This window comes from Polypterus senegalus, chromosome 3 (assembly GCF_016835505.1).
Source record: "Polypterus senegalus isolate Bchr_013 chromosome 3, ASM1683550v1, whole genome shotgun sequence".
In the NCBI taxonomy this organism is placed as follows: domain Eukaryota; kingdom Metazoa; phylum Chordata; class Cladistia; order Polypteriformes; family Polypteridae; genus Polypterus; species Polypterus senegalus.
In genome coordinates this window covers 277,854,784-277,881,972 of record NC_053156.1, presented here as the reverse complement: position 1 = coordinate 277,881,972, position 27,189 = coordinate 277,854,784, and the positions used below count along the sequence as shown (strand labels likewise).

General features: G+C 38.2%; 1 protein-coding gene across 3 annotated transcripts in view; it reads left to right on the top strand.

Moving 5' to 3' along the window:
- The first annotated feature begins 23,102 nt into the window (after positions 1-23,102).
- LOC120526210 overlaps positions 23,103-27,189 on the top strand; it is a 46,857-nt gene continuing 42,770 nt past the window's right edge. The window contains exon 1 of one of the 3 annotated variants that reach the window (XM_039749250.1): positions 23,103-23,368. In XM_039749250.1, coding sequence (XP_039605184.1) covers positions 23,317-23,368 — 52 coding nt within the window. In that variant the 5' untranslated portion in view covers positions 23,103-23,316. The remainder of the gene's footprint in view (positions 23,369-27,189) is intronic. The other 2 variants (XM_039749249.1, XM_039749251.1) reach the window with 2 other exon arrangements.

The window sequence follows — 27,189 nt, the reverse complement described above, 5'->3', positions numbered from 1 at the left end:
AGACAAGAATCTCACCAAGCGCGACCTGCCTAGTTCAATCTGTCATTGGATCATAGGCTTTCTATCAACACAAGCAGCAAGCAGCCTGTTATTCCATCCCCCTCCAACAATGCAGAATGGGCACAAAGTTCTCCCAGTTCCAGCTTTGATTATCTGGGAGTCAGGTACCTTCAATTGTATAGGGAATTAAAAGATCATTATTTAGAACACATGCATTTCATGTGTGTTCCGTTTCTACAATAATCTATGTAAACACATTATTAAAACAGAAACATTTTTCATATTTTAGTATTAAATGACAAAATGTAGACATAAACTGCATAATGTGTAAAGCCTGAAGTACAAAGATCAAATAAACACTTTCAAAAAGGTACAAGGATGGCACAATAGCTTCTGTGGCACAGCAGTAAGCGCTGCTGACTTGTAATCAAGAGTCCCCCGGTTCGATCCTGACTGCCTCGTATATTTACCGTTTCGAGTAGTGAGCTGCTCTTATTGTTAGTATTATACAATAACACATACATTTGATTTGCGTCTGTAACAGCCGGTGTAAATTTGTAGTACCTGTAAAAGTTAGCGTTTTTTTTTTTTTTCACTTTTATTCTCGCAGTCACGATCACAATTCATGCTACCCCCCCAGGAATCTGATGCTCTTAGTTTTTATTTGAAACTGGGAATAACTGTAGATGTGAGTGGTGTTTTAAAACAAACTAACTGGAAATTCTCTGATCTGGAGGGATAAAAGCTGACACACAAATGCTGATGAATCTGCCTTCTTCATATCTCACTGTCACTTGAAATTTTTTTTATTCAGTTTTATTGAGCGATCCTGCTCACGCTGAATTAGTATACACCTTATGGTCCATGATGTCAAAGCCACACTGACGAAAAACAGAGTCAAAGGTATATATGATATTTGGAATTAATCATTTTAAGACCTGTATGGTATATTTCAGAAAACATTGTGGCACAGATGCAACATTATTCATATTATTCATATTCATTCACATACCTTCTTGCGCTTGTAATCAGTGACCACGTTTATTTTTTTTTTCCCAATCTTGCCCAGTCTCCACATTTTGGTGCATGGTGGTGTTTCTTTTGTACTTCAGGATTTGCAGAGAAAAGAATAGTACAGATAGGTCAGTTCAGCGCTATATGCAGTCACCAAATTCAAATGTTAACAGTTCCCAAACACCCAAGGACCGTCCTTCCTACATTTACGATATGTGTACCTGTTGTAATGTGCACACTTCTCTCTATGCTGTGGTTTCTATTACATTGAAGGGGCAACTGACACTGACTGAGTTTGCTTTCCTGGGTGAATTGGCTGTCTTGGAAGAGAAGCTTATCGATGTTACATCCTCATTTTCTTTTACCATTACCTTTTCTTGTAAGAAGCGACAATGAAGTTCCTCTGCAAGGTGAGCAAAGAAAACTCTTCTTTTCTCAGTGGACCCATGCATGCCTTGCATAGTACATGTGCATTGATCGCCACCAGTTCAAGCGTGTTGTAGCACAAGCAACCGGCCACCTACGTGCTCCTGCTTGCACTGAATAAGTTCACACCTTCTGGTGCATGATGTCAACGCAGCACTGGGGAAAAAAAGAAAGAAAGAAATATATGTGACATTTTGAAGAAATCAGTTTATGACTTCAATAGTACCAATCAGAAAACATTTTCGCACTAATTGAATATTATTTGAAAACGAGCAGTGTCAGATCGGGTGTAAATTTATGGTACTTGTAAAAATTTGCTTTTTTTCAGTTTTATTCTCTCAGTCACGATCAAGCTCTCCCCATGATCTGACCCCAAGTAACAGCATCAGCATAAGTTTCAGTAACTTCACTAAACTCGGTTTCTGTTTGTTCTTCCAGAACCTTTCCTTTTTTTCAGAGTTTCAGAGCTTTGCTCCTCCATTTTCTTGCACTTCTTTTTTCCCTTTTCTTTTTGCCACGTCGCACCTTTTCACAAAGCCCACTCATCACAGCAGGCCTATTGGATGTCTTTGCCCCACTAACCAATCAGATACTTTTTAATCTGTGGCATGATGCACACCTACTGTATATCCTTGCTAACAGCATGTCTCTCTGCTAATGTGGAATAAGGAATTATTGAAGGGACAGTGTTCAGCTAATTTTGGTAGTCCCGAAATCCAACTGGGCTACACATATACAGACAAGAGGTGGCAAATCTGATATTGTAGTGCAGCCAAAATAATTTGGATCTTAACATTCAAAACACTCAGGAGATGATCTTAGACTTCAGGAAACAGTCACCTGCTCACCTATCACTTGCTATAAATGGCTCAGCTGTTGGGATGACAGAATTATTTAAGTTTCTGGGTACTCTCCTGTCACAAAACCTTAAGTGGGACGATAAAATCACATGCATTATTAAGAAAACGCATCAGAAAATGTGTTTCTTCTTGTGTCAGCTGAGGAAATTCCATCTCCCTTGAGCAATATTGGTCCAGTTCTACACAGCCATCATTGAGTCCATTCTGACCTCATCTATAATTGTCTGGTTTGGTGGTGCCACTGTTCAGGATAAGAACAATGTACAGTGCATCATCAAAACATAGCCTGTAACTTATCACCTACTGAAGACCTATATGAGTCCAGGGTAAGGAAGAGGGCCACAAAGATCATTGATCTGACTCATATAAGACCATCACCTGTTCCACTTCTTCCATTCACCTTATTTTCTCCCTTGCATGCTGCATCATATTTTATCTTTCATATCTTATCTTATAGTTGTTATTTATAGTTGTTATTTATTATTCTTTTTTGCTTTCTGTGTTGTCCTTAAATAAGTATGTGGCACCAATACTGTACTATGAAAACCTGGACAAACTTGTTAAGAAGGCAGGCTCTATTGTAGGATTAAAGTTGGACAGTTTAACATCTGTGGCAGAGCGACGGGCACTAAGCAAACTCCTGTCAATCATGAATAATCCACTGCATCCACTTAACAGGATCATCTCCAGACAGAGGAGTAGCTTCAGTGACAGACTTTTGTCACCATCCTGCTCCACTGACAGACTAAAGAGATCGTTCCTCCCCCACACCATGCGACTCTTCAATTCCACCCGGGGGAGTAAATGCGAACATTAATTTTATTTTAATTTTTTTCATTTTTATTACTATTTAATTTAATATTGTTTCTTTGTATCAGTATACTGCTGCTGGATTATGTGAATTTCCCTTTGGGATTAATAAAGTATCTATCTATCTATCTATCTATCTATCTATCTATCTATCTATCTATCTATCTATCTATCTATCTATCTATCTATCTATCTATCTATCTATCTATCTATCTATCTATCAGTTATATAGTGCCTATCTATCTATCTATCTATCTATCTATCTATCTATCTATCTATCTATCTATCTATCTATCTATCTATCTATCTATCTATCTATCTATCTATCTATCTATCTAAAACCGATTCCTAGTATACCTTAGTGTACCTGGCCAATAAAGTGAATTCTGATTCTGATTCTTATTTTAAAAAGGACAAACTCAGCTATAGGACACACTTTGGACCCCCTGGAGGAAACAGAGGAGGAGAGAATTAAATCAAAACTGAGTGCCATTATGAAAAATGCTGCACATTCTCTCTCTGACACACAAACACTGAGGACTTTCAGCTAACAAATTATTCAGTGATGGTGGCCCCTTTATAACAACAGCAAAACATCTGCATAGTGCCTCACTGTATCTGTGACAGCCAAGTCAGGATGTTTTTTTCTTTGTTCAGACCAAAGTGTGTGTGTATTTTTTATTTACTATTTATGTAAGTATTGTATGTACTTAATTATGTATTCATTTAAAGAGTTTCTATAAAAAGCCAAATATCCCCCTGGGGACAAATAAAGATCTATCTATCTATCTATCTATCTATCTATCTATCTATCTATCTATCTATCTATCTATCTATCTATCTATCTGTCTGTCAAAATTCACATATCTGATATTGTTTATTGTGCTTATTTTTAATTAGTGTTCAATCCTAATTGTCCCCAAAAAGGTACTAGTATTTATTTGTTTATTTATTTATTTTCAATCACAGCATCTGCAAGATCAATAATTGTCAAACTGTTACCCAATGACTATCTGAGTGTTTCATCGGCTCCTTGGTTCCCTGCTCCAGAAATACACTGGCTAGATGGTGCAGGCCAAGACATTACCAGCAGGTCAATCCGTAACATCACACTTATGGCAGATGGACTGTTAGAGATTAATTCCTATTACCCTCTTAAAGATATTCATACAATGAACTTCAACATCAGCTTTGTTAGCCCTCTCAGCAGAGTGACAACATCAGTGATCTTCATTTACAAAGGTAATTACAATTAGCTTTTATTAATTATACTGTGAAATTTGTTTTGAGTTATATTTGTTAATTTCTGTGTAAAGCTTTCCTTGATATAACATGATAGAAAATTAATGATTCAAAATATGTTATACAAAAAAACTCTTGATTTAATTGCATAATTTTCAACAACCTCACTAGCCTTTAGTTGGTTATGCTTGGGTCACAGGAGATTGTAACCAACATCTTCACTTCCTGCCATAATTAAGTGCTTTGTTTTTTTATTGTTTTTACATGCTCACTAATAGAGTAGAAGTATTGTACACACTGTGTGTTTACCTTTTGTTAGAGCAGAGTTTGACCTCACTGAACAGCTATAAAAATAAGAAGAATCCTTATAAAATTATGAAAATATTTCTTTTGGAAAACACTGAAAGTGAAATCAATCCAAACTGAGTTTTAATGTACTGCATACATTTTACCAAATCTGTGAAACTGAACAAATATTTTTGTAATTAATTACTTAGCAGAAAACAAGGTACATTATTTTATACCTAATTGTTACATCGATTTATTCCTGGGTGGTGTTTTTGAGGACTGTTAAGGATTTTTTTCTCGACTTCCAATTCAAGTAGTAAGAAATGCACTAAACATTACTTTCACTTCTAAGAATTCTATCGTGTTTCTGTAGTCTATTAAAAGAAATGGAATTTTTGTAAGTAGAAAAAGGTTAAAAACATGAATGTATTCTGCACAGGAGAGTGGTGGGTGGTTTAGTTGGCAAGAAGATGTCAGTGAGGAAACTGAAGTTTTGGATGGGGAAAGAATCAGTGGCAGCAACCAATATGGTTGGTGTACTCCATGTGTGAAATGAAAGTAAGGATTTCAGATAATCAGTTGTTTTTCTACAGCACATTAGGCAGATGGCAAATAGTCGTGGAACAGAAGGAATGGAGCAGAATGGCCTTTTAGAAAGGCAGCCTAGCCTAACAGGCTTGGCCTTTGAATGGCTAAGGAAGGGCTTAATGTGCTTAATTACTCAAAACATTATAGACACATCCCTTATTCAAGATTTTGTTAGAGTTTGACAACAGGAGGAGTCTAAAGCTGCTTCACTCCAGAAGTTATATATATATATTATCTAGAGTTAGAAAGCCAGGTGACAGTTCATTAACTGATTGAAGATAAGTCTCGATTATATGAGACAGAGAGAATAGAGTGTGTTTGATTAGGGTTAGAAGTATATAGTAGGAAGTTTAAATAATTAAATATAATTCAATTGTGTAAAAAAAATCTGCAGTGGGCTGGCACCCTGACAGGGGTTTGTTTCCTGCCTTGTGCCCTGTGTTGGCTGGGATTGGCTCCAGCAGACCCCCATAACCCTGTAGTTAGGATATAGCGGGTTGGATAATGGATGGATGTCTCGGAAAATGAATGCAGGGTTATCTCTATTTTCAGATAATTTCAGCATTGAGTTACTCCTAATATGCAATCAGTGTGCAGTATTTGTGGGGTTTTTTTTCACATTTGGATAATGCCTAGAATTAGCTTTTTGATTTTTGCATGATTAAAACATTTGCCAGTACTGCCATTAACACAATGAACATCCTCCTGCCTCTTAAAAAGGACACTACTTCAAAGAAAGACACACACCTGTGTATATCACAGAGTTTGGAACCACCAGGGCCCTTACTAGGGTTAGCTGTCCAAACAAACTGAGAAACAGGCAAGAAGAGCCTTGGTTGGGAAGGTGAACAAGAAACCAATGTTTTTTCTAGCAGAGCGTTAGAAGTCCTCTGCTAAGGTGGGAGAACCTGTCAAAGTGACAACCATCTCAGCAGCACTTCATGAGTCAAGCATTTATTGCAGTTTAAAGGACTGTTAGAGCAAACAATTCTGTGGTTTAATGAGATAAAGGCTCAACTCTTTGGTCAGAACTCCAAACATTATGTCTGGTGAGGACCCCGCACTGCACATCACCTGCCTAATCTCATATTTACAGTTGGATATGGTGATAGCGGTGCCTGGCTATGGAGATGCTTCTCAGCAGCAGTGACAGGACAGGGAAACTGGCCAGAACTGAGAGAAGGTTGACTAAGCTGTATTCGCTGAATCAAGTTAAACTTTTGCAGTTGTCCAAGGCTTTTATTGATTGTGCATTCTTTTCCTAAATAACATTGATTTTTGCTTCTAAATGGGTTCTTTGGTGTCTTCTAGTAGTTGGTATTTTAATGCACATCAGTTTTGTGTTGTCGCAGTTTTTGAGAACACTTACTGTTTGTACTTTGTGTTTTACACATGATGGTCATTTTAGAGGTTTAAATTCAAAGAAGGCATACAAATTTTTAATGAAAAGAAAAAGCTGCTTATTAAGATGTTTATTTGCAAAGAAATCCAAACGAAATGTGTTTGTCCAGGACTAATTTATATTTCTCCAGCTCTGTAATGTGATTTTTTTTTCTTGTTCTTTAACTATTGATGAATATAAAAAGCAAAACTATTTTTTTTTACATTCAGGACCAACCCCAACAGATGGAAAGCAAAACTTCTGCCAACAAGTGGGATTTGGCCTTTGCATTGTACCAATATTAACACTGTGTATATTTCTTTTGGCCCGTCGCTTAAAACGTTTCACTCAAGGTAAGAACATCATACATGTTTGTCCTGTGAGTTAGAATCTGATAGATGGTAGGGTGCAATGATCATGTGTTTACAGATATAATGTTAGAACATTAAATACTATACAAAAGGAGGAAAAAAGAGTATCAGAGGAAAGCAAATGTGGTATCTGGGGTCATTGCTAGGGGTTTACAGCTTTAGTCCTTCTGTTTCCTTGTGTTCTCACCAAATATTGTGGAATTTCATGAACTCTTCTAAATCTTTTACTATGTTTCTTTTTGTTGCTAGATATTGCTGAAACTCAAAACTATTCCCCATTAATTACTGAAAAACGATTGCATTCACGGGAAGGTAAGTATCTCACTTCCTTCTAGGTTCTTTTAATATAATTTTTGTAAGCTGTTTCTATGCTTTCAATGCTTTTTTCACCTTAATTCTTATAAACTAGTCAAAAACATCTGAGTTTTTTTTTTCCTTAGGTGTTTATATAGATATGTAAGGAACTGCTTCTGAATACAGAGACCACAATTCAACTTCTACCATATTAATTTATCTCTAAATATCAAAACTAGACTCAACTTCTTATCACCTGCAGACCTACTTTGAATTTATTTCTTCTGGGTACGAATGCTGCACATTCCATTTCAATGAAAACATCATAAAAGAAATGTAAAAAAAAATACAGATTGTTATAACAGAGAGCAGACAGCTATACGACGCTGATACCAATACCCATGTTGAGAGCTGATTTTTCATTGAATATTTGAAAATCTGGCCATCAGTTTTGTGGTATAAACCGGTATTATCGAGGAGGTATTTCATGAAGTACGCTTATAAAATTGAGACTTAAATGAGTAAGTGTTGTTTGAATATATCACATTTTCCAAATGAGGTTTAATCAGTTCCATGAATGTCAAGGGCCTGACAATCCACAGTTAAGCATGCACTCATGATATGACAAAGGAAAGATCATCGAGATCACATGTCAAGGATCAAAAACCACAGAGAAGAACGTAACATCTATAGACTGAGTAGCTGTGAAGTTGATGGGGAGAAACGGTATATTATGGAAAACTTCATAAATCATAGTACAACGCAGACAGTGGCAGTCTTTCAACTGCTGAACAAAAAGTAAGATTTGACCTTTAATAACATAAAAATAGTGAAAAGGTCTGGCAATCTACAGCCACAGAATGAAATAACTAAGGACAATAGTGATAAGTGATTAGTGACTTCTCTGCACTTTTCCTTCATAGTACCTAAGCGACCACTTCAATAAAATTTTAAGGCACTCAAGTGGGGGTTGAAGTCTGTTTGGTTCAGTTTTGGCTCTTTTTGTTCATGCTTTCTTTTTAAGTTTTTGGTATTTTTTTTTTTATTTTCTTTATTTTCTCTAGTTTAACTATGAAGTTATTTGTTGTGAAGTTCGACTTGATTGTATGCAATGTTTTGTTCAAATAAAATAAATAAAAAATAAAATAAAAAGATCTTCAAAGAACACCATAGTTGCTAAAATGTTTTGAATTGTGGCTTTTCTTTTAGCAGGTTTAACTTTGAACACACCTTTATAACTTTATAGGTTTTAATAACTATATTTTTCATGTGACTTCTGTTGGCATAAAAGTGTATCAGGGTCAAATAGTGTAATTTAAATGTGATATATTATTAACTTTTGCAGCTTTAATGGACATTATATTTTTAATGTTTTATCAATTTGTAACGAGCATGTCACATTAATGTAATTAATATGCCACACACTTGGATAATCTAAAAAATATCCTCCTATTAACAAAAAAATATGAAGAAGAATAACGTGTTGCATCTTTTGCAGGTTCCCAAATTCAAGCAGCTACTGAGTCAAATACCTAATAAAATGCCTAATATTTTCAGTCCAATAAAGTATTTTTAAAAGTTTAGTGAAAATTTATAAAGAAACTAATTACAAAAATTCTGAAAAATGTTATTACACACACTTTTTAAAGGCAAAAAGAGAAAAGGGGTTTGTTTCACAGTCTTAACCTTTTCTTGTTAAACTTCAGCTACTTTTTGTACTTAAAAGCTGTGTTATTTTTCAATGGCTTCACTTAATATATTGCGTACATTCTGTAAGTATGGTAGTTTGAAACTGTTTACCCTCCATGCCTTATAAACTGCAAGGCTGATCATAAACTACAGATCATAATCTGTAGGCAGAGGGACAAGAAATAATTTGAATTTTCCATTCATAGTTTAGCTGGTGGGGGTTATAAAAGAACCTCCCATTGTATATGCTCTAATACAGGGGTTCTTAACCTGAGATCTGTGGGCCCCTAGGGGGTCCTTAGATGGGTTTCAGTGGGTTTCATGATGGTCAGATAAAAAATAACATTTATATTCACTATACAGCCCGGTACTGTTGATTTAGAGTAGATGTAGTATTAGTAGTAGTAATGGTAGTAGAAAATGTAGTAGTAGTAGTAGATCTGTTTTAATTTGCACACGAGGATTATATTTCATAATTATAATGAGTGGCCATTACATTTTGCATAAAAATGGAATATTTTAGATTGTTTACTTTAAAGTTTAATAATAATTTGTGTATGTCATATATGTATGAGACAAATCAAATCTCGATAAATAAAGTACATTATATTCATTACGTGCAAAGTTGTGTTTATGTGAACATTTCTGGGAAAGGGGGCCCATAGGTTTCATCAGATTCTTAAAGAGGTCCGTGACTCAAAAATGTTAAGAATCACTGCTCTCATGTATTTAGGCAATCATTTTGCCGTCTTGCGGAAGCAACTTCGTCAAGCTACCACCAAATACTGACAGAAAAATCCACAAGTTAATACACACGCTGTCTCTAGAGTTTCTCCACACTCAATGTATTCCTCGCATCTCCTTTATACCCTCTGATTTCCCATTTCAATTCAGATGCCGTCCAATTTCCAGTAAGGCTCTGCTGCGCGATGACAAGTAATAAGTCTCAGGGACAGACCCTACAAAACGATGCCATTGATTTCAGGCAAGATTGCTTTTCTCCTGGACAACTATACGTTGCATTCTCAAGAGTGAGCTCGCACAGCTTCGTCATATTACAACCGGAGTGCAGCCAGAAACTTTTAAGTGCCGGGTCTTAGCTAACATTAAATAAAGCCGTGGACATCGCAACATCACACAAGAGAGCAGCTCACGTGAACTGACTGAACGCAGTACGAGTGATCACTTCCATGCATCAAACCTGTTCAAAAAATGTATTACACAATTGACAAGGTGATGGCTTTATATGTCGTTTGTTTATAAAACAGCAGAGAAGCTGTGTAAAGGCTGTTTCACAAAAAAACAATGGAGCGTCTTATATGAGCAGTCAGTCAGCTAAAGAAGGGAATCAATAAATATCTACATAATCGTAATAAACGAACAAAAAATAACGTACAAGCCGCAGATTAAATAAAGGAAATGGGTACCTGAACAGTAAAGTAAGTCTTGAATAGCTACACAATAACTATAAGAATTGTAATAAACGAACAATAAAACAGTACAGAACCGCGAAGCAAGGAGAAACGATGGCCTTATATGGCGTTCGTTTATAAAGAAGCGGAGAAGCTGTGTGAAGGCAGCTACACAAAAAAACAGCAAAGTGTCACACTCTGAATGTATTCCTGGCATCACCATTATACCCTCTGATCTCCCATTTCAATTGAAATGCCTTTAAATTTCCAGTAAGGCTCTGCTTCACGATGACAATTAATAAGTCTCAGGGACACACCCTACAAAAGGTTGCCATTGATTTGAGGCAACATTGCTTTCCTCCTGGACAAAACTATACGTTGCACTCTCAAAAGTAATATATATATATAAATATATACACACCCCGATCTACATACTGTCAAATAAACAAACCACACACCCTGGCGCAAAATGAGAGGCTTCGCCTCTATTGCTGATGTCCGAGGTTCGATTCCCGAGAGGGGGTGCAGTGAGTGTGTACTGCCTGATGAGCCCAGAATTAGGCGCGTACTGCATTATTTGACAGTAAAACTATTTCAATTTATTCAATATATATATATATATATATATATATCAGCGCTTCCCAATTCATTTTACCCTCGCACCCCGTTGGTTTGAGAAGGAGTATGACAAAATATGAGGTTAACGCAGAAAAACAGATCACCAATTGAAGCTTTATGAATAACGGATACTTTATTCGCCATCAATAATTGTTTTAGTAAAGCCATACTCAGTGTAATCCTCCTTCCATGTTATAATTTTTCCGCAACTAGCCATGATTAAATGAACGGTAAAAAAAGTTAGAGCGAAGCGAGGGTGACTTATTCAGGCAGCTCAATAACTCGAATTTGGATATAAGTAGGTTCTATTTAGTTGCCAGAAATATCTTTGGTAGGAATGGAAGTTGGATTTAGTCTTTAAATTTCTATGGTGAAGAAAAATTTATGCAATGATGACAAAATTTAACTAACTTATACTGCTAGTATATATATATATAGCAAAATACCCGTGCTTCGCAGTGGAGAAGGAGTGTGTTAAATAAGTTATGAAAAAGAAAAGGGAACATTTTAAAAATAACGTAACATGATTGTGAATGTAATTGTTTTGTGACTGTTATGAGTGTTGCTCTCATCAATGATTTGATCATCATTATTTCTTTCAATCAGGTTCGTATTTGGAGGATGTGTTCTGTTCAAGTTACATCCCGTGTTTGTCAACCATTGTAAAGATAACAGGTTTCATTTATCGATTCCTCTCTTACTGCATCAACAAACAGCAAACATCTTCCTCTTTATTTGAGACGTGACACACTGCATGCATGTTTTTTTTTTACACTGTTCCTTTAGCTGGACATTGACTTCTTCCACTGTGTGCTTTGTTTCCGCAGTAGTTGCACTTATTAATATGCTTGTATGTATCACACGCTTCATATTGTTTTGCTGCCTTCTCAATTGTGTAATGCTTTTTTGTTCTGCGTTCTTTGGAGCTCTTTTCACGGCTTTATTTAATGTTAGCTAAGACCCGGCACTTAAAAGTTTCTCTCGCAGTTTTGCTGAGTTTGTGCCAAATACCACCCTGACCATCTCATCTTCCTCTGCATAAGCACAGTCCTTCACCCGTGAATATTTAACGGCAGTGTTTCTATTGGATTGCCGCTGACGGACGGCCTTATATGGGCAGGCACTAAATTATGTGGGAGGCGTAACTCCTCCTCCCACGGGCATCCAGCAGAAGTCTATTATAGTATATGGATGAAAAAATAGGTTCCAGTTATGACCATTACGCGTAGAATTTCGAAATGAAACCTGCCAAGTTTTTGTAAGTAAGCTGTAAGGAATGAGCCTGCCAAATTTCAGCCTTTCTACTTACACGGGAAGTTGGAGAATTAGTGATGAGTCAGTGAGTGAGTGAGCGAATGAGTCAGTCAGTCAGTCAGTGAGTGAGGGCTTTGCCTTTTATTAGTATAGATACACAGATATGTTGTATGTAACAAAAATCCAGTATACATTTAAATATAACTTCCAAATGATGACATGAAACCAAATGTATTTTTGTACAAAAAGATAAAAACATTGCAAAACATACAGTGATGTCCTGTAATGTAAATACAATGCAAGCATAATTTCAAATCACCTCAGCATTTAGCCTGCCTTCTCTGATTGGTTGCAACACTTCATCTCCATCACATCTGATGTCTTGTCTTCCAAGGCAGAAGTGGATTGGTTATGTCACCACCATGTTGACCTGGCACATCCACTGTGGCTTGATGGCCTATTATGTTCCTGCCAAGTCGAATGACTTTGTTCAAGTTGAATCCAACATCATCCACGTACACAAACGTGTATGTGGTGTCAATCACTTCCAGATCTATCACTCTCTGCAAAGCAAAAATCAGCATATCAGATTAAATGTCAAATGAACCTCCAATAGTGCAGGTTTTTGTTCCAACCCAGTTGCTTAATTAGAAACCAGACCTTATTTAATTTTATGTCTTGTTATTCTGCAATGTCAGGTTCATATATAATAGATGTTCTGTTACAACCTTTTAAAACTGTTTATGTATTAAGATTTGCAGTTTAGCTCCATCTAGTGGGTACAGCTGGTATTTTCCCTCCCCTCCCTTGCTTTGTGTCATGTGAGGTAATCAGGAAGTTAATTTAAAAATCAGGAAGGCTGTTGTCATGTGCATGGAAACGCATTAGTCAAATCCTTTGTCATCTGTGCTTATCTTCAGTGCTTGTGATAGCATCATCTTTTCACCCTTTTTAATTCCAATAAACCTGTGGATAAAGAAACAACATCTATAGAGTTTTGGATAAGGAAAGGTGTTTATCTGCCTGTCAAAACACGTAGTCAATGTAGAGGACAGAACAGTAGAATTTTTAATTTCCAAGGATATCATTTAAATGATTTGAAGCCTAAAAGAGATCATTTTCAGTTTGTTACATTTTTCTCTTAAGTGTTTTATTAAACCAAATAGTGCATGATGAATCAACATGGGTGTAAACTGAAACAAGTTAGATGGAGAACTGCTAGCTCCTTTGTCATTTGCAACTTATTACTAATAAGGAACAATCAATTAAGTGAATGCATCTGTTCAAGACTGAAATAAACAATTAAGGATGAGGACCTTAATAAAGCAAGACCACTAAAATGAAGCATCAAAATGTCACTTCAGCATTAAGTGCTTCATCAGCAACAGTTGAATTCTTATTATGATACAGGGTTAGGACAAAAACCTGCAGCCAATGCAGTCCTCCAGGACCAACACTGTCCACCCCTGCAATAGTGTAACACACAACTCAAAGAAAAAAAATTAAAAAACTGTATGTGTAAAAGTATGGTCTCAAATTACATTGACATTTTGAAGGAAAAAACATTACTGTACTTGCACATACAGCAAGTTTTGATCCTTCACCCTCTCATTATTTCTGGAAAAAGGAACCCTGTAGATAGCTGTTTCATTGTTACAGCAGGTCTCTTCAGCACCCTATCTATGGCAGATAGACCGACAGAGGTGATGTTCGTAAAGGTGGTGTCATCTTGTCAACAATTGCTATCTCTTATTCTGGTGTAAATAATGGGCCTCTGCCACCAGAATGGGGAAGCAGTACAATCCTGAAATGGCACAAACTTGAATCCATGAATTCAGCAGTACAAATATCAGTTAGAGTATGCCATTACCAAGTTTGCACAGAAACAGTAAAATATATATGCAATATGCAGGATTTTGGTTACCATATATAGTCGCAGATATGTTCTCCCACAGATAAGTCGGGACTTGATTTTACAGTATAATTTCTGGTATTTTATAATGTCGGTCATATAAGTCGAATGCAGTAAGCTTATGCTATTGGTACAAGGGATGATATGCTAACGCCCACCTGAAAGAGTAACCACGGATGACACGGCCTTTTTTTTCTATGTGGGTGTGGCAATGCGCTGTATCAGAGTGTGCTCCTAACCTCTCTCTCTGTCTATTGTGCCTACGTGACCACACGGTAATACCCAAACTATTCCGAAGTGACATTTTCCCTTAATTTCTGTTTTTTGTACTTCACACCCTCATACACCTTTATCATAAAAACATCCCTTATCTACGATGGAGCGTTCGTTCAGAAGAAAATATGAAGCTGCTTTTAAATTAAACGTCGCTGAAGTAGCGAAAGAAATTGGTAACTGCGCTGCTAAAACAAAATTCGATGCGTCTGTGGAATAATAAAAATTTTAATCAATATATTAAATAATAGTTGAACAAAGAATCTTGAGGACCTTTTGACTGAGGAAGGGGAAGAAGATTTCTGTCAAACTGCTGACCTTTTAGTCTGTACTCAGGAAACTGTTAATCTTAACAAACATCTAGGATTGTAAAATCAACAGCAACCGACTTTTTCACTTCATCTTTAGTGGTTGAACAAATGTGTTGTAATTTTTGGGCATATTACTGAATCCTGTGTAACCTTGTCTCATGATAGGCTATCTCTGTAAGATGTAAAAATTTCTGTTATAAAAAGGAAACTCACCCCAAGATTGGGCTTTTTGCTGATTATTGTCACAGCACTAGTTGACAGGACCTACAAAGAGTATCTCTGCCAACAAGAATAAAGAAATTGCTTTTTACTTTAAATCTGCTGTCTGCCTGCAGTTTGCCTCGAACCTTTATCCACACCTTTAAGAAACTCATGTGAGATTGGAGGAGGCAAGAAGATATAAAAAAATAATAAGTGTCGTATTTTTGAACAGGTGTACAAGTCAGGGTATGATTTTATGATCAATTTTTCGGGTTTCAAGACCCAACTTACACGTGAGTATATACGGTATATACCGATTTTCATTTCTGAACATTCATATAATGGATGCCACTAATGTGCGGCTGGACCCTACGCCCAGCCATGCTTAGGCTGTTGTTTATTACATGGTCAATAATGGTGGCCCTGATCTCATTTGATATGTTTAGTCACCTTTGACTCTCCCTGCCTCTTCCTCATTCCCTCTCTCTTCCACCATGCATTCTGACACCTCTACCTCTTGCTCTTAAATTTGCTGCTTGCTCCATTGTTTTCCTGCAGCAACACTGAGGTAGGCTTTATAAAGACTTGTAATTAGTAATTGGTTACAATTATCCATGATTTTCACATGTAGAATAGGAAGGTGGTTGTTATTCTTAAATACCTTCTGAATGAATACACTGCTCATTGTACATTACATTTAGCATGCAATGGTTTACTCAATGACCCATTGTGCTCAAATGAATGAGAAATGTATATTGGTAAATATGATAAATGATAAAAGGATAATCTCTTCTTATTGGCTTATCTGAGTCATTTGAGAATTGTGTCTTGTGAAAGAACCAGTCTCAACACACAAAAAAAAAGAATGGGGCAGCCACCCGTATATTGTACCTGGCTGCAAATGGTTATTTGAAAGTTAGCAGTAATGCTCGGTTGAGTTCCAAGATTGAACTAACTGGTAATGAAAAAGATGGTGGCCTTATAAGCCGAAACCGGAATTGATGTCATCTAGGGTTGAAACCAGAAACAATGTTGCTCTGGGCGCTGGAACCAGAAGTGACGTCAGTCTGAGTGCCAGAAAACTAGAAGAGGCGTCGTTGATGTTGAATCAGGTAGGTTTTCCTGTAATTGACCTGCAGAGATAACAGAGGTAGGTTTAGTGCACCCCACCATCCCCTAACCTCTACTTGGTCCAAACAGCTCCCTCCTAATCGCACGTATGTGACACAGCCTCTCCCTCAGCGCAGACCTACCTGTACGTAGGGGTCGTGGTTCAGGAAAAGTTTGGCATTGGCCTGAAGTACAACTCGACAATAAACAACCAAAAACTTGTAAGGCTGTAAGTCTAAAAACCACCTCCTGACTCGTGGGTTCGAGTCGCTGTGCAATGCCATTCACTGTAAAGGTACATGGTCTTTCACCAGGGTGAACTCATGTACTAAGAGGTAGTACCTCAGCTTAATTATCACCCATTTAATCACTAAAGCCTCCCGCTCCACTACTGCATACCTGGTTTCATGGTCTAACAGTTTCTGACTCAGGTACATTACGGGGTGTTCCACTCTGTTGATGCTTTGGCTCAGCATGGCACCAAGACCTATGTCCAAAGCATCTGTCTGGAGGATGAAAGGTAGAGAAACGGTAGGTGCTTTCAACACTAGAGCTGACATAAGAGCCTGCTTGAGGTCACTAAATGCAGCTTCTGTTACCTCATCCCATACCACATGATTCGGTTTCCCCTTCTTTCGGAGAAACAGGGTACAAACTGGAGATAGTAGACTGCTAAGCCGAGAAAGGCCTGTACCTGCCTCTTGGTCATTGGGCAGGGCCAATTCAAGATGGCATCTATTTTGGAGCACTGTGGCTTTACTGTATTCCGGTCCACTAGGTAACCTAAATATTTGGCTTCGACCAATCCAGAGTAACATTTGTTATGAAAACTGGCTTCAGCTAGTAACCGCAATACAGCTCGGACCTGCTGTAAGTGTTCTTTCCAGGTGCTGGAACAGATGACAATGACATCTAGGTAGGCAGCACTACACGAATTATGAGGATGGAGCACTTTTTCCACCAGACATTGAAAGGTCACAGGCGCCCCATGTAATCTGAATGGAAGAACACAATACTGCCAGTGTCCATTAGGGGTACTAGATGCTGTCTTTTCCTTAGTGGAGTGTTTTAAGAGAACCTGCCAGTACCCCTTTGTCATGTCTATGGTAGTCAAACATTTGGCTTATTCTAGCCTCTCGAGGAGGTCGTCCACTCGCGGCATCGAATATGCATTGAATTGGTAGACTTAAGCCTATGGAAGTCATTGCAAAACCTCCAACTCCTGTAAGGCTTTCTGACTAAAATGATAGAACTGGACCAACTGGACTATAAGTTTCCTCTATCACACCTAGATCCAGCATTCATTTGATCTACAGCTCCACTTCTGCCTTTTTTGTTTTGGGAAGTCGATATGGGCTTTCTCAGATTATTATGTCATGCGCAACCAGGGAGGTTTGTTCAAGTTTTTCAGTTACTACCTCTGGGACAGGCAGGATAACTGCCTCAAGCTCCTGTTGTTGTAGGCGAGTCAAATTATCACCGAAGTTAAGGGTTAATTTATAAGTGAAGAGTGAGCAGGGCTGTCCAGAAGAGGGATCAGCGTCCCTTTCCTTCCATGGTTTCAGCAGGTTAACGTGATAAATCCACTCGCTATGTCTATGATTTGGTTGCGATATAATTGCGTGATATATTCAAATATATATGTAGAAGGAAGGGCCTTCTCCTTCCAACCTTCTTTAAATATATCCAATATGCCTCGGGGTTGTTGTCCATACAGTAATTCAAAGGGTGAGAATCCCGTGGAGGATTGTGGGACTTCCCGATATGCAAAAAGGATGAGGGGGAAGGGAGGATCTAATCCCAGTTCCGTCCATCCTCATTGACTACCTTACGTAGCATCTGTTTGAGAGTTTGGTTAAATCTCTCGACTAGACCATTGGTTTGAGGATGATATATCCAGGTCTTTAAATGTTTTATTTTAAGTAACGTACATGTCTCCCTGAACATCTCCGCAGTAAAGGGCATCTCTTGATCCATCAAGATTTCTTCAGGGATGGCAATTCACGCATAGACTCCTACTAACACCCATGCAACAGCTTTTGAAGTCTCAGAGAGCAAGGGAACAGCTTTGAGATTTTGGGTAGCATAATCTACCATGACCATTATATATTTATGACCCTTGGCCGAGTGCTCTAGGGGTCCCATCAGTTCGACCCTGATTGTCTCAAAGGGGACATCAATTAAGTGTATAGGGACTGGAGCAGCACAGTCCCTCCTAGGAATCTGCCGCAATTGACATTTTGGACAGGACATGCAAAAGCGGCTGACCTTATTAATCCGGCCAAAAAAATCAGAGCTTGAACCACTCTTATGTTTTCTCGGGACACAGATGGGCTCCCAGGTGGTGTGTCGGTAAGTCTGTGGAACTAACACCAGGGACCATACCTTCCCCTCGTGTTCTGCCACCTAATACAAAAGGCCATTATTTAACACAAAGTAGGGACCCTGTGGCATGGCAAGTAATGTGCGTTGGCCATCAATCAGAATTACTGCATTTTTTGCAAATTTAAGGGAGTCATCATTTCATTGCTCTCTTTTAAATGAAGCTGGGTTCTGCCTAAACTGAAACTGCAGAAGGCTGGGAGGATCAGATCTGACCTCAAGGGGTGTGGTGTTAGTCTGAGCCGGAGCAGCGCTCAAAGATGACGTGTTGTATTGGGACGGCCCAGCCATTTCCACTTCACCGTCAGAGGCCAAATTCTGACCCTCTTCCAGCTGTGGATAGCTGAAGATAGCTGAGGAGGTGGTATCAGCGTTCATGACAAGTCCTAGTGCCTTTGTGGGATTAGCGAATATTATACCGCAGTTGTTGTCTGACCAATCTCTACCCAGTGTCATGGGAAATGAAGGATTTTTGAGTACTGCCACCGCCATTTTCTTCAAGATGCCATCTTGGCAGATGTAACAGATGGCAGACTCATAAGATCGGATGTCCCCGTCAATACAGGTTAGACTGGTCTTTACTTTTAACCATTGTCATGGCACCACTAAATGGCAAGCAACAATTGAAATGTTACTGCGATAATTAAATAAAGACAAAGCTTTGTGGCCGTTGACAAGTGCTTCTAATTTATACAAAAAAGCCAGAGGATTAGCAAGAGCACACTGACCAACTCTTTTGTCACCTCGCAGAAAACTCCGTTGTGCATCAGAGTTCACCAAAGCATGTTCCGCAATGTAAGAGTAGGACTCCGAATCAGGGACACAACTCCGTCTAGGTTCACAGGGATTCCATTCTGGATCTCCCAAGTAGGTTTCTGCCCTAAGGGTTTTAATGACCCCTAACAGAGAAATCATGCTAATATAAAGCTGTCTCCAGGTCAGCTGGGCAGTTTAGGTGGAAAGGATTTTATAAATAATGCACAGGATATCTGTTCTACTTGTTTAGCCTTAGCCAACATCCAATTTTGTGCCAAAGGATAAAGTCCTGGTTCTGGAGGGATTTTTCTGGGTTAATTTCTCAGGTCATTATTTCCCTCAGGGCGGCACGGTGGCGCAATGGGTAGCCCTCACAGTTAGGAGACCTGGGTTTGCTTTGGAGCCCGTCCCTGCATGGACTTTGCATGTTCTTCCCGTGTCTGTGTGGGTTTCCTCCAGGTGCCCCGGTTTCCTCTCACAGCCCAAAGACATGCAGGTTAGGTGCATTGGTGATTCCAAATTGTCCCTAGTGTGTGTATGTCTGTGTGCGTGCCCTGTGGTGGGCTGTCGCCCTGCCCGGGGTTTGTTCCTGCCTTGCGCCCTGGGATTGGCTCCAGTAGACCCCTGTGACCCTGTAGTTAGGATATAGCGGGTTGAATAATGGATGGATGGATGGATTATTTCCCTCGCCTGCTAACGTGAGGCACCTCCAGCTTTCTCAAAGGTTTTTACCTTTGTGGGGCTTTTGTGTTTGGTTCCCATCCTCGGGAGCCCATAATAAGTCTCCACTCTGTTCCTTTCACAACCCAACCCTCACCTGTAGGTCCCCAACCTACAGTCCCAGGTTCTCTCTAGAGATGTCTGGGTTGGAATGTGCTCTAGATTCCCTGGACACACACCGTCTGACCCCAGCTCGATAACAAGGGCATGGTACTCTCCTACCTGACTGATCTTCAGTTGGTTGAGAGGAGTGTGTGTTGAGACTTTTTTCTGGGTGGGCTTCCAGTTCCAAAAGGAGGCCATGATCCTGCCGACTATGCCACTGTGAAAGAACTAGTCTCAACACACAAAAAAAAGAATGGGGCAGCCACTCGCATATTGTACATGACTGCAAATGGTTATTTGAAAGTAAGCAGTAATGCTCAGTTGAGTTCCCAGATTGAATGGACTGGTAATGAAAAAGATGGCTGCTTTATAAGCCGAAACTGGAAGTGACGTCCGTCTGGGTGCTGGAGCTGGAAATTACGTCATTGATGTTGAATTGAGTAGGTTTTCCTGTATTTGACAAGCAGAGATAACAGTGGTAGGTTTAGTGCACCCCACCACACCCTGGCCTTGTGGGCAATTACCTCTACTTGGTCCAATCAGCTCCCTCCTATTCGAATGTGTGTGACAGTCTGTACAATACAAATTGTGTCTATGCAATGATGCATGGACTTAGTGATTTGCAAAATACATTTTACTAATTGCCACTTTGCGCATACACATTATGAAATGAAATAGCACTATGGGCAATGGCGCCAAGATTGTGGGGTTCTGAGGCTATGTTATAGGAATGACATTAGCATTTTGAGAACTTCATTTAAGCAATTTAAAAATCAGTAATATATACTATGATTGTGAAGAAATAAATTAGGCTTGAAAAATGTATCCTTCCATATTTAAAACAGGTATCTTGCCTATCTTTTGAAAACATGAAAAATGGATTACATGCAGAGCATTAAACAGTGAAGACACAAACTAAGATAGGTTTCCTCTATTTCTAGTGTACGCAAATATTTGTCAAATAATTTGATACAATTACTGTATAAGCAAACCTCATTTACCACCTGATCATAATGAACAACGATCGAATCTAGGAAGTCAGACAGATTCTGGTTCATTGAGGCTCTTGTGATTAGTGGAAAATCATGAAGATGTAATCGTTTTTGAAATATATTTGCACATTTCATTTAGTCTAAACAGCAGAAAGCATTAGTGTCTTGTGTTCAGGTTCAGTGGCTTGAAGCAAAGTAATAATGTAATGCAGACCTTCATAAAGTGGTGATTACATGAACACAGCTGCATACCATGCATGTAAAAAAACCTATGACTCAATGACTAGGACAATGAAAAATCTTTGTAAATGGTTTATCAAAAAATAAAAATGCCTCGAAAGCTTATATATTGTAATATTCTTAGTTAGCCAATAAAAGGTGTCATTTTGCTTGACTTCTCATTGTAACACATAACTCTCTATTATAAAAAAAAAATCTTCTCAGAAATTCTCAGAAGACACTTAAAAGATCCGCGAGACAAAAGAGACTGACCACGGAGCGTCTCACGGGGAACGTAAACATGAGACTTGGTGCCAAGAGATTGTCTCAGGACCATCTTGCGGGGACGTGGAACATGAGATTCTTGGAAGACACACCCTACTTACAACCAATATCAAATAAGAGCTCAGCCAGCAATTACTCAGTCGTGTAAAAGCACGTAGCACTTTATATAAGGACAATACGTTCTAGATGAAACGACTAAGCAAAAAAGAAAGAGCAGCACAGAGAAAAGAGACCCAAAAACGTTGGAGAGAAAAAAGGCAGATAAGAGATTATGAAAGCAGTGGAATTCGAAAGGCTCAAACAACAATGGCGCGATACACATGCAGAGAAAGGTAAAGAATATGAAAGCAGTAAAATTCGAAGGTATTGTAGCGTCCCAGCCAAGTTGAAGCCTTTTTTGTTTTAAGTGACTGTTAGATCCGATTGAGGGAGGGCAGAGTACACCACGGAAGACTGATAGCGGGGTATTGATTGATGTGGTAAGGGGGGTCGAGACTCGGGGGAGAAGGTGGTAGAGAGGGTGGCTAGAAAGTTGTGTTTGGGGTTTCGAAGTCGGTGATTGTTCAGGTAAAACTTTTGTGACACTTTATTATGACAGGCTGTTTTTCTTACTTCTTCTCTTTTGAGCCAGACCCAGAGGTCGCTACAGTAAAAAAAAAAAGATAGTAAAGATTGCATTAGTGCAAACAAAAGGAAATTAATCAACAGGATCAGGTGTAATTGAAAAAATAGCAGGGCAAAGCGAGGTCAGAAATAAAAGGCAAAGATTAGAAAACAAAGTAAAACATCATAAAGAGGTTCAAAAACGAGGGGGCTAAACACATGCAGAGCAGGTTACAGATAACGAAAACAGTGGAATTCAAAAGATACAAAAAAACATGGGCACGATATACATACAGAGCAAGTTACAGAATATAAAAGCAGAAAAATTCAAAAGTATCAAAACAAGATGAAGATCACATTAGTGCTAAAAAAGAGAAATTATGGACCATACGCTATGATATTCTGTGGTCCCACAACAGTTAAAGCTATGACAAGTTTGATTTCAAAGAAAACACAAATTGAAAGGTGTATATTTATGTTCACGGAGAGGCGATGCACATTTAAACTGGCGAAAAGAAAGATAATGTAGTATATATTCCACGCATAACATTAGACACCAAAGGAGACCTTGATATACTGTTTGTATTAAAATGTTTACAGTTTCTCGTGAGAATAGTTTTTGCTATGACAATTAACAAATCACAGGGACAAACATTAAAAAAAATCGGATTTTTTATTAGAGAAAAAGAAACAATATTCACTCACAGGCAGTTATACTTTGCGTTGTCACAATGTATCTCCAGAAACGGAATCAAAATTCAATGCGATCCTGAAGAAAAGGTAATTCCAGATATTGTTTTTAATGAAGCTTGTAAAAGTGCAAATAATGACACTGAAACAATTCTAAAGAAAAAAATACAGCTTTTAAAATTGTATATCCGATTAACCAAACACAGGGGTTGGCAAGTGAAGCGAGCAGTGGGCAGAGCCCCCTAGTAGCTAAAATGATTGCAATCAGATGCTTTGGTGATCGACCAAAGAGCGATTCTTTTTTTAGAACCGTTGTTGTCAGGCAGCAAAGAAGTGAAGACCATTACTGTCACAAGATTAAAAGCTGTAACAGGAAATGTACTTGTGGTACAGAGACCAAGTGCAGAATACAAGCGTTAATTTGCTCACATTCTACCTTGAGCAGTAACAGCAATCAGTAATTAACCAGAGGGTGTCAGTGATTTTGACAGGAACAAGAAGAAGAGGTGAATGTTGAGGATAACAACTTGGATACTGAAGAAAAACCCTGATGGTGGAAAAGGTAGGCTTAAGAAGAATGTTCAGGTTGTCAGTATACAGTAAATGAGAGATGAAATATAGAATCTACAAACATTGATGAACCATTCATTAAACAATGTCTGAAAAACAGTACAGCCTGTGGGTGATGTTTCTGCCTTGTAACTGTGAGTTAGTCTGGTGAAAGACTCCATGAGTTACATATACATATGCATATAGAATTGTTGTTGATCAAATTAGAGGGTTGCCACATTTGAGATTATAGGAGTCACATCTAAACCTCTTGTCACTGTGATTAAACTCATTAAAGTTTGCTGTTGCTCCTTTTCCTTTATTCCAGTGGGTTATGTAATTGCAGATTTTTTTCGTGGCTTTGCAAAAGGAACTGCAGAGCAATTCTTGTGGGTATACATGCGCTGTGGATATTAAAACTTGGTAACAATTTACGTTGGTACTACCTATAGCACATCCCTTAGTCACCTAGTGTTATGTAGCTAGACGTTAACAGAGGTGTCTTTTGGACTTAAAAACAATTTCAAAGCATCAATAGAGTGGCTATGTAATTTCATTCAATGTAATGAGCTAAAATATCTTCATTTTGGTGGTTCCAGATGGTGATAATACATCTCTCAGTATTACAGTTAAAGGCCTGTAAATTCTTAATTTATTCTTATTATGACAAGATGAAACACTAATATTTATAATTTCTATTTCTAGTTTATTGCAAACTCTCATAATGCAATGCTAAATAACCTCTTTGCTTTGCTCTCTGCAGCCAATACACCTTCTGTGGTTAAAACAGTTTCCTGTAGTGTGCTCTTCAAAACATCAAATGTGGGCCAAGAGAAGCAAACAAAAACAAAGCTCTCTTGCACGTATGGCTGTTATAATAATGTTACCACAACTGATCTTCTGACTTTACTAATGCAGTCTTAGAATTTGACCTTTCTCGATGCCTCCGTTTGTTTTTTCTTTGTTTCCTTTTTCCAAACAATGCACATTCTTAACTGCTCCACTTTAATTTTAAAATATTTGAATTACTTTGGCCTCTGACTCACAACTATTAATCTTGTCTTTTGTGTTTATGACTTAAATCCTTCAGCCGCACACAGCTCATTTAACAGAGTGGTGTCTTGTTGTCACCTGCCATGGAATTCTGTGCTGAGTTTGTGACTTTGGACTTTTCTTTAACAGTTTTGGGGTTTGCTAATGAAGAGCTGGGGCCTCATGTATAAACGATGTGTACACACAGAAATGTTACGTAAAAACGTTTCCACGTTTATAAAACCTAAACTTGGCGTAAAGGCATGCATTTCCACGGTACCTCATACCCTGTCATAAGCAAGTTCTCCACTCGGTTTTGCAGACTGGCGGAACCCAGTGTCAAAGCAGTGTGACTGTTCCTGTGTGGTTTATCTTTCTTTTTTAGATCAACGTCCCTAACGCAGCTTTATAAGTACACTGAAGTTAACCGCATATTGTTTATTAGTTAATGCATCTGATTGTAATTAACCAGTAATAATATAATGGTCCACGGAATGGTCAAACTATTCTAAATACCATAGCTGCTTTAACATTGTTACTCTCACTGCACCTTCTTTTTCTTCTTCCTTCAGCTGCTCCCGTTAGGAGTTGCCACAGCGGATCATCTTTTTCCATATTACTCTCACTGCACCACTCAGAGTATTTATATCACTGTATCTGAGTGGGGAATCAAAGATCTACAGAAGCTGAGAAAGAGAATTATCTTTATACAGCATCAAGCAAATGCTGCCTCAGCCATGTTGTCTATTGAACTGCTTTCACAGGGCAAACATTTCAAAGCCTTTCCTGTACGGACCTCACGGTTCAGAAAGAGTTTCATCCCAAGGACTATAAATGCACTCAATCAATTGCTCCTTGTAGAACTGTCTGTACTTATAAGTAGAATTACCTTGCTGTAAACTTGCACTACAGTTATAGTATTGCACAACCTGAGGCACTTCATAAAGCGCATATTTATATATGATGACGATATCTTTTTTAAGATCAAATGCAGCAAAATATGTTTATTATATTATACAGATAAAATTTTTACTTCATTTAAATAATCTATATTGTCAATAATTAAACATGCCAGGACACAGTGCCGCAGCGCTAGCTATTAGCTTGCGCTCCGTTCATGAATTGCTCCTGCACTGCGTTGTATTCTTACTGGGACTGGCATGACACTAGAAGGATAGAATAATTAAACACATACTATGAAGATATTTCAATGTTCCTTAAAAGTTTTGAAGAATCAGCATTCAAAGCTTACAGATGGCTTAATGTCTATTACAGAGCTGATTGTGTGGCGATTGGGTATTTGGAGAAAGAAAAGTAAGGACAGGAATTGGAGGTTAGTACGTTTGAAAGAGACAGTTCTTCTGTACTAAAGCATTTCATCGAAGGTCGCACATGGCACAGCAAGCATCTGAGACATGAACAATCACTGCGACACGTTTTCCCATGTTTAATAACATGATTTAACTCCTATCATCATGAAAATGATATCACGTATACATCTCAGTATTTAAATTATTCAGAGAGCTGTAATATCACGAATGTAATGGATTCTGTGTCCAGTCGGAGGAAGAGAGCTGGTTTAAGAAGCATGTAGTGGTTCACACACATAGAGAACATAGAAGATCAAATACAAAACAAAGCATTTAACTTGCTACTTTAGTTATTATGGGATTTGAGAAACTAATAAAGGAAAAATTTTAAGATGAAGTTCATGATGTTCTGCTTTAATGACAAAATAAAGTGGAAATTTCAAGATTAAAGTTGACATTTCGTCCTTTTTTCCCACCGTGTGCCTATTTTTTTTTTCTCTGTACCCAAATAAGCTTTCATATGACACTCAGACGGTGGGTTACGACTCATCTTTTCATGGCGACTTTGATATGTGACAACTTCTTTTTTATTTCGGGCACTGTGCGACTTTGTGAACTTGGCTTTCGTGTTTCTCTGACATGCTATGTCACTCGATCGACTTCCTTTTGTTGTTTATACCACTGTTTAAACCAACAAATAGTACGTTTTTCCTTGCCTCCACTTGGTATTTGCTGAAATTCTTATATGTTCCCCCGTACTTTTAACCATTGTCTTTTCACAGAAGGCTGATCTTAATTACTATTTATATTGATTTGCATATTCAAAGAGGTGTAATTCTGGGAGGAGTTTGGGTGGGACAGCAGGCGAGTGCATGAGCGTTACTTTTTATGCTGACCGGGATTTATGTAGCGGAAAAACATGGAAGTTGGAGTACGCACAAATCCCTTTATCAGGAATTTTTTGTGCGGAAGCACATTTCGGCTTTTGTGCTTACGTCATGTTATAGTGGGAATTCTACGCACAGCGTTATACATGAGGCCCCTGGTGATTGCTGTTTGCCTACTTAGCCACTAAATAAGAGATTTAATACCCCAAAAATTATCACAGGTTCCTTATGTAAATTGTACTTACTGAGTTTGTTAAAAAATGTTTTTTTCCAAAGTTTTTCCAGTACTTCTCAAAATGGCAAACATAATCATCAAAATCATTAGAGAATATTCATAAATCATCACTATCCACTGACACTAAAACTCCCAATAAGTCTAGAAATATATAATTAATGAAATTTTTAAAAAACACCTGTGTATTGGCTTCCTACTAACATATTGAAATAATCTCTTTAATACATCTTAAACTTTCCTCTCCAACTGCCTTTTAGCCTCCCTAATATCCTTTTTAATGGTTTCTCGCATGCTCTCTTACACATATATGATTAGCACTCGTGTTATTAATCTTAAATGCCTTATATAGTTACTGACTCACCTTTATGAG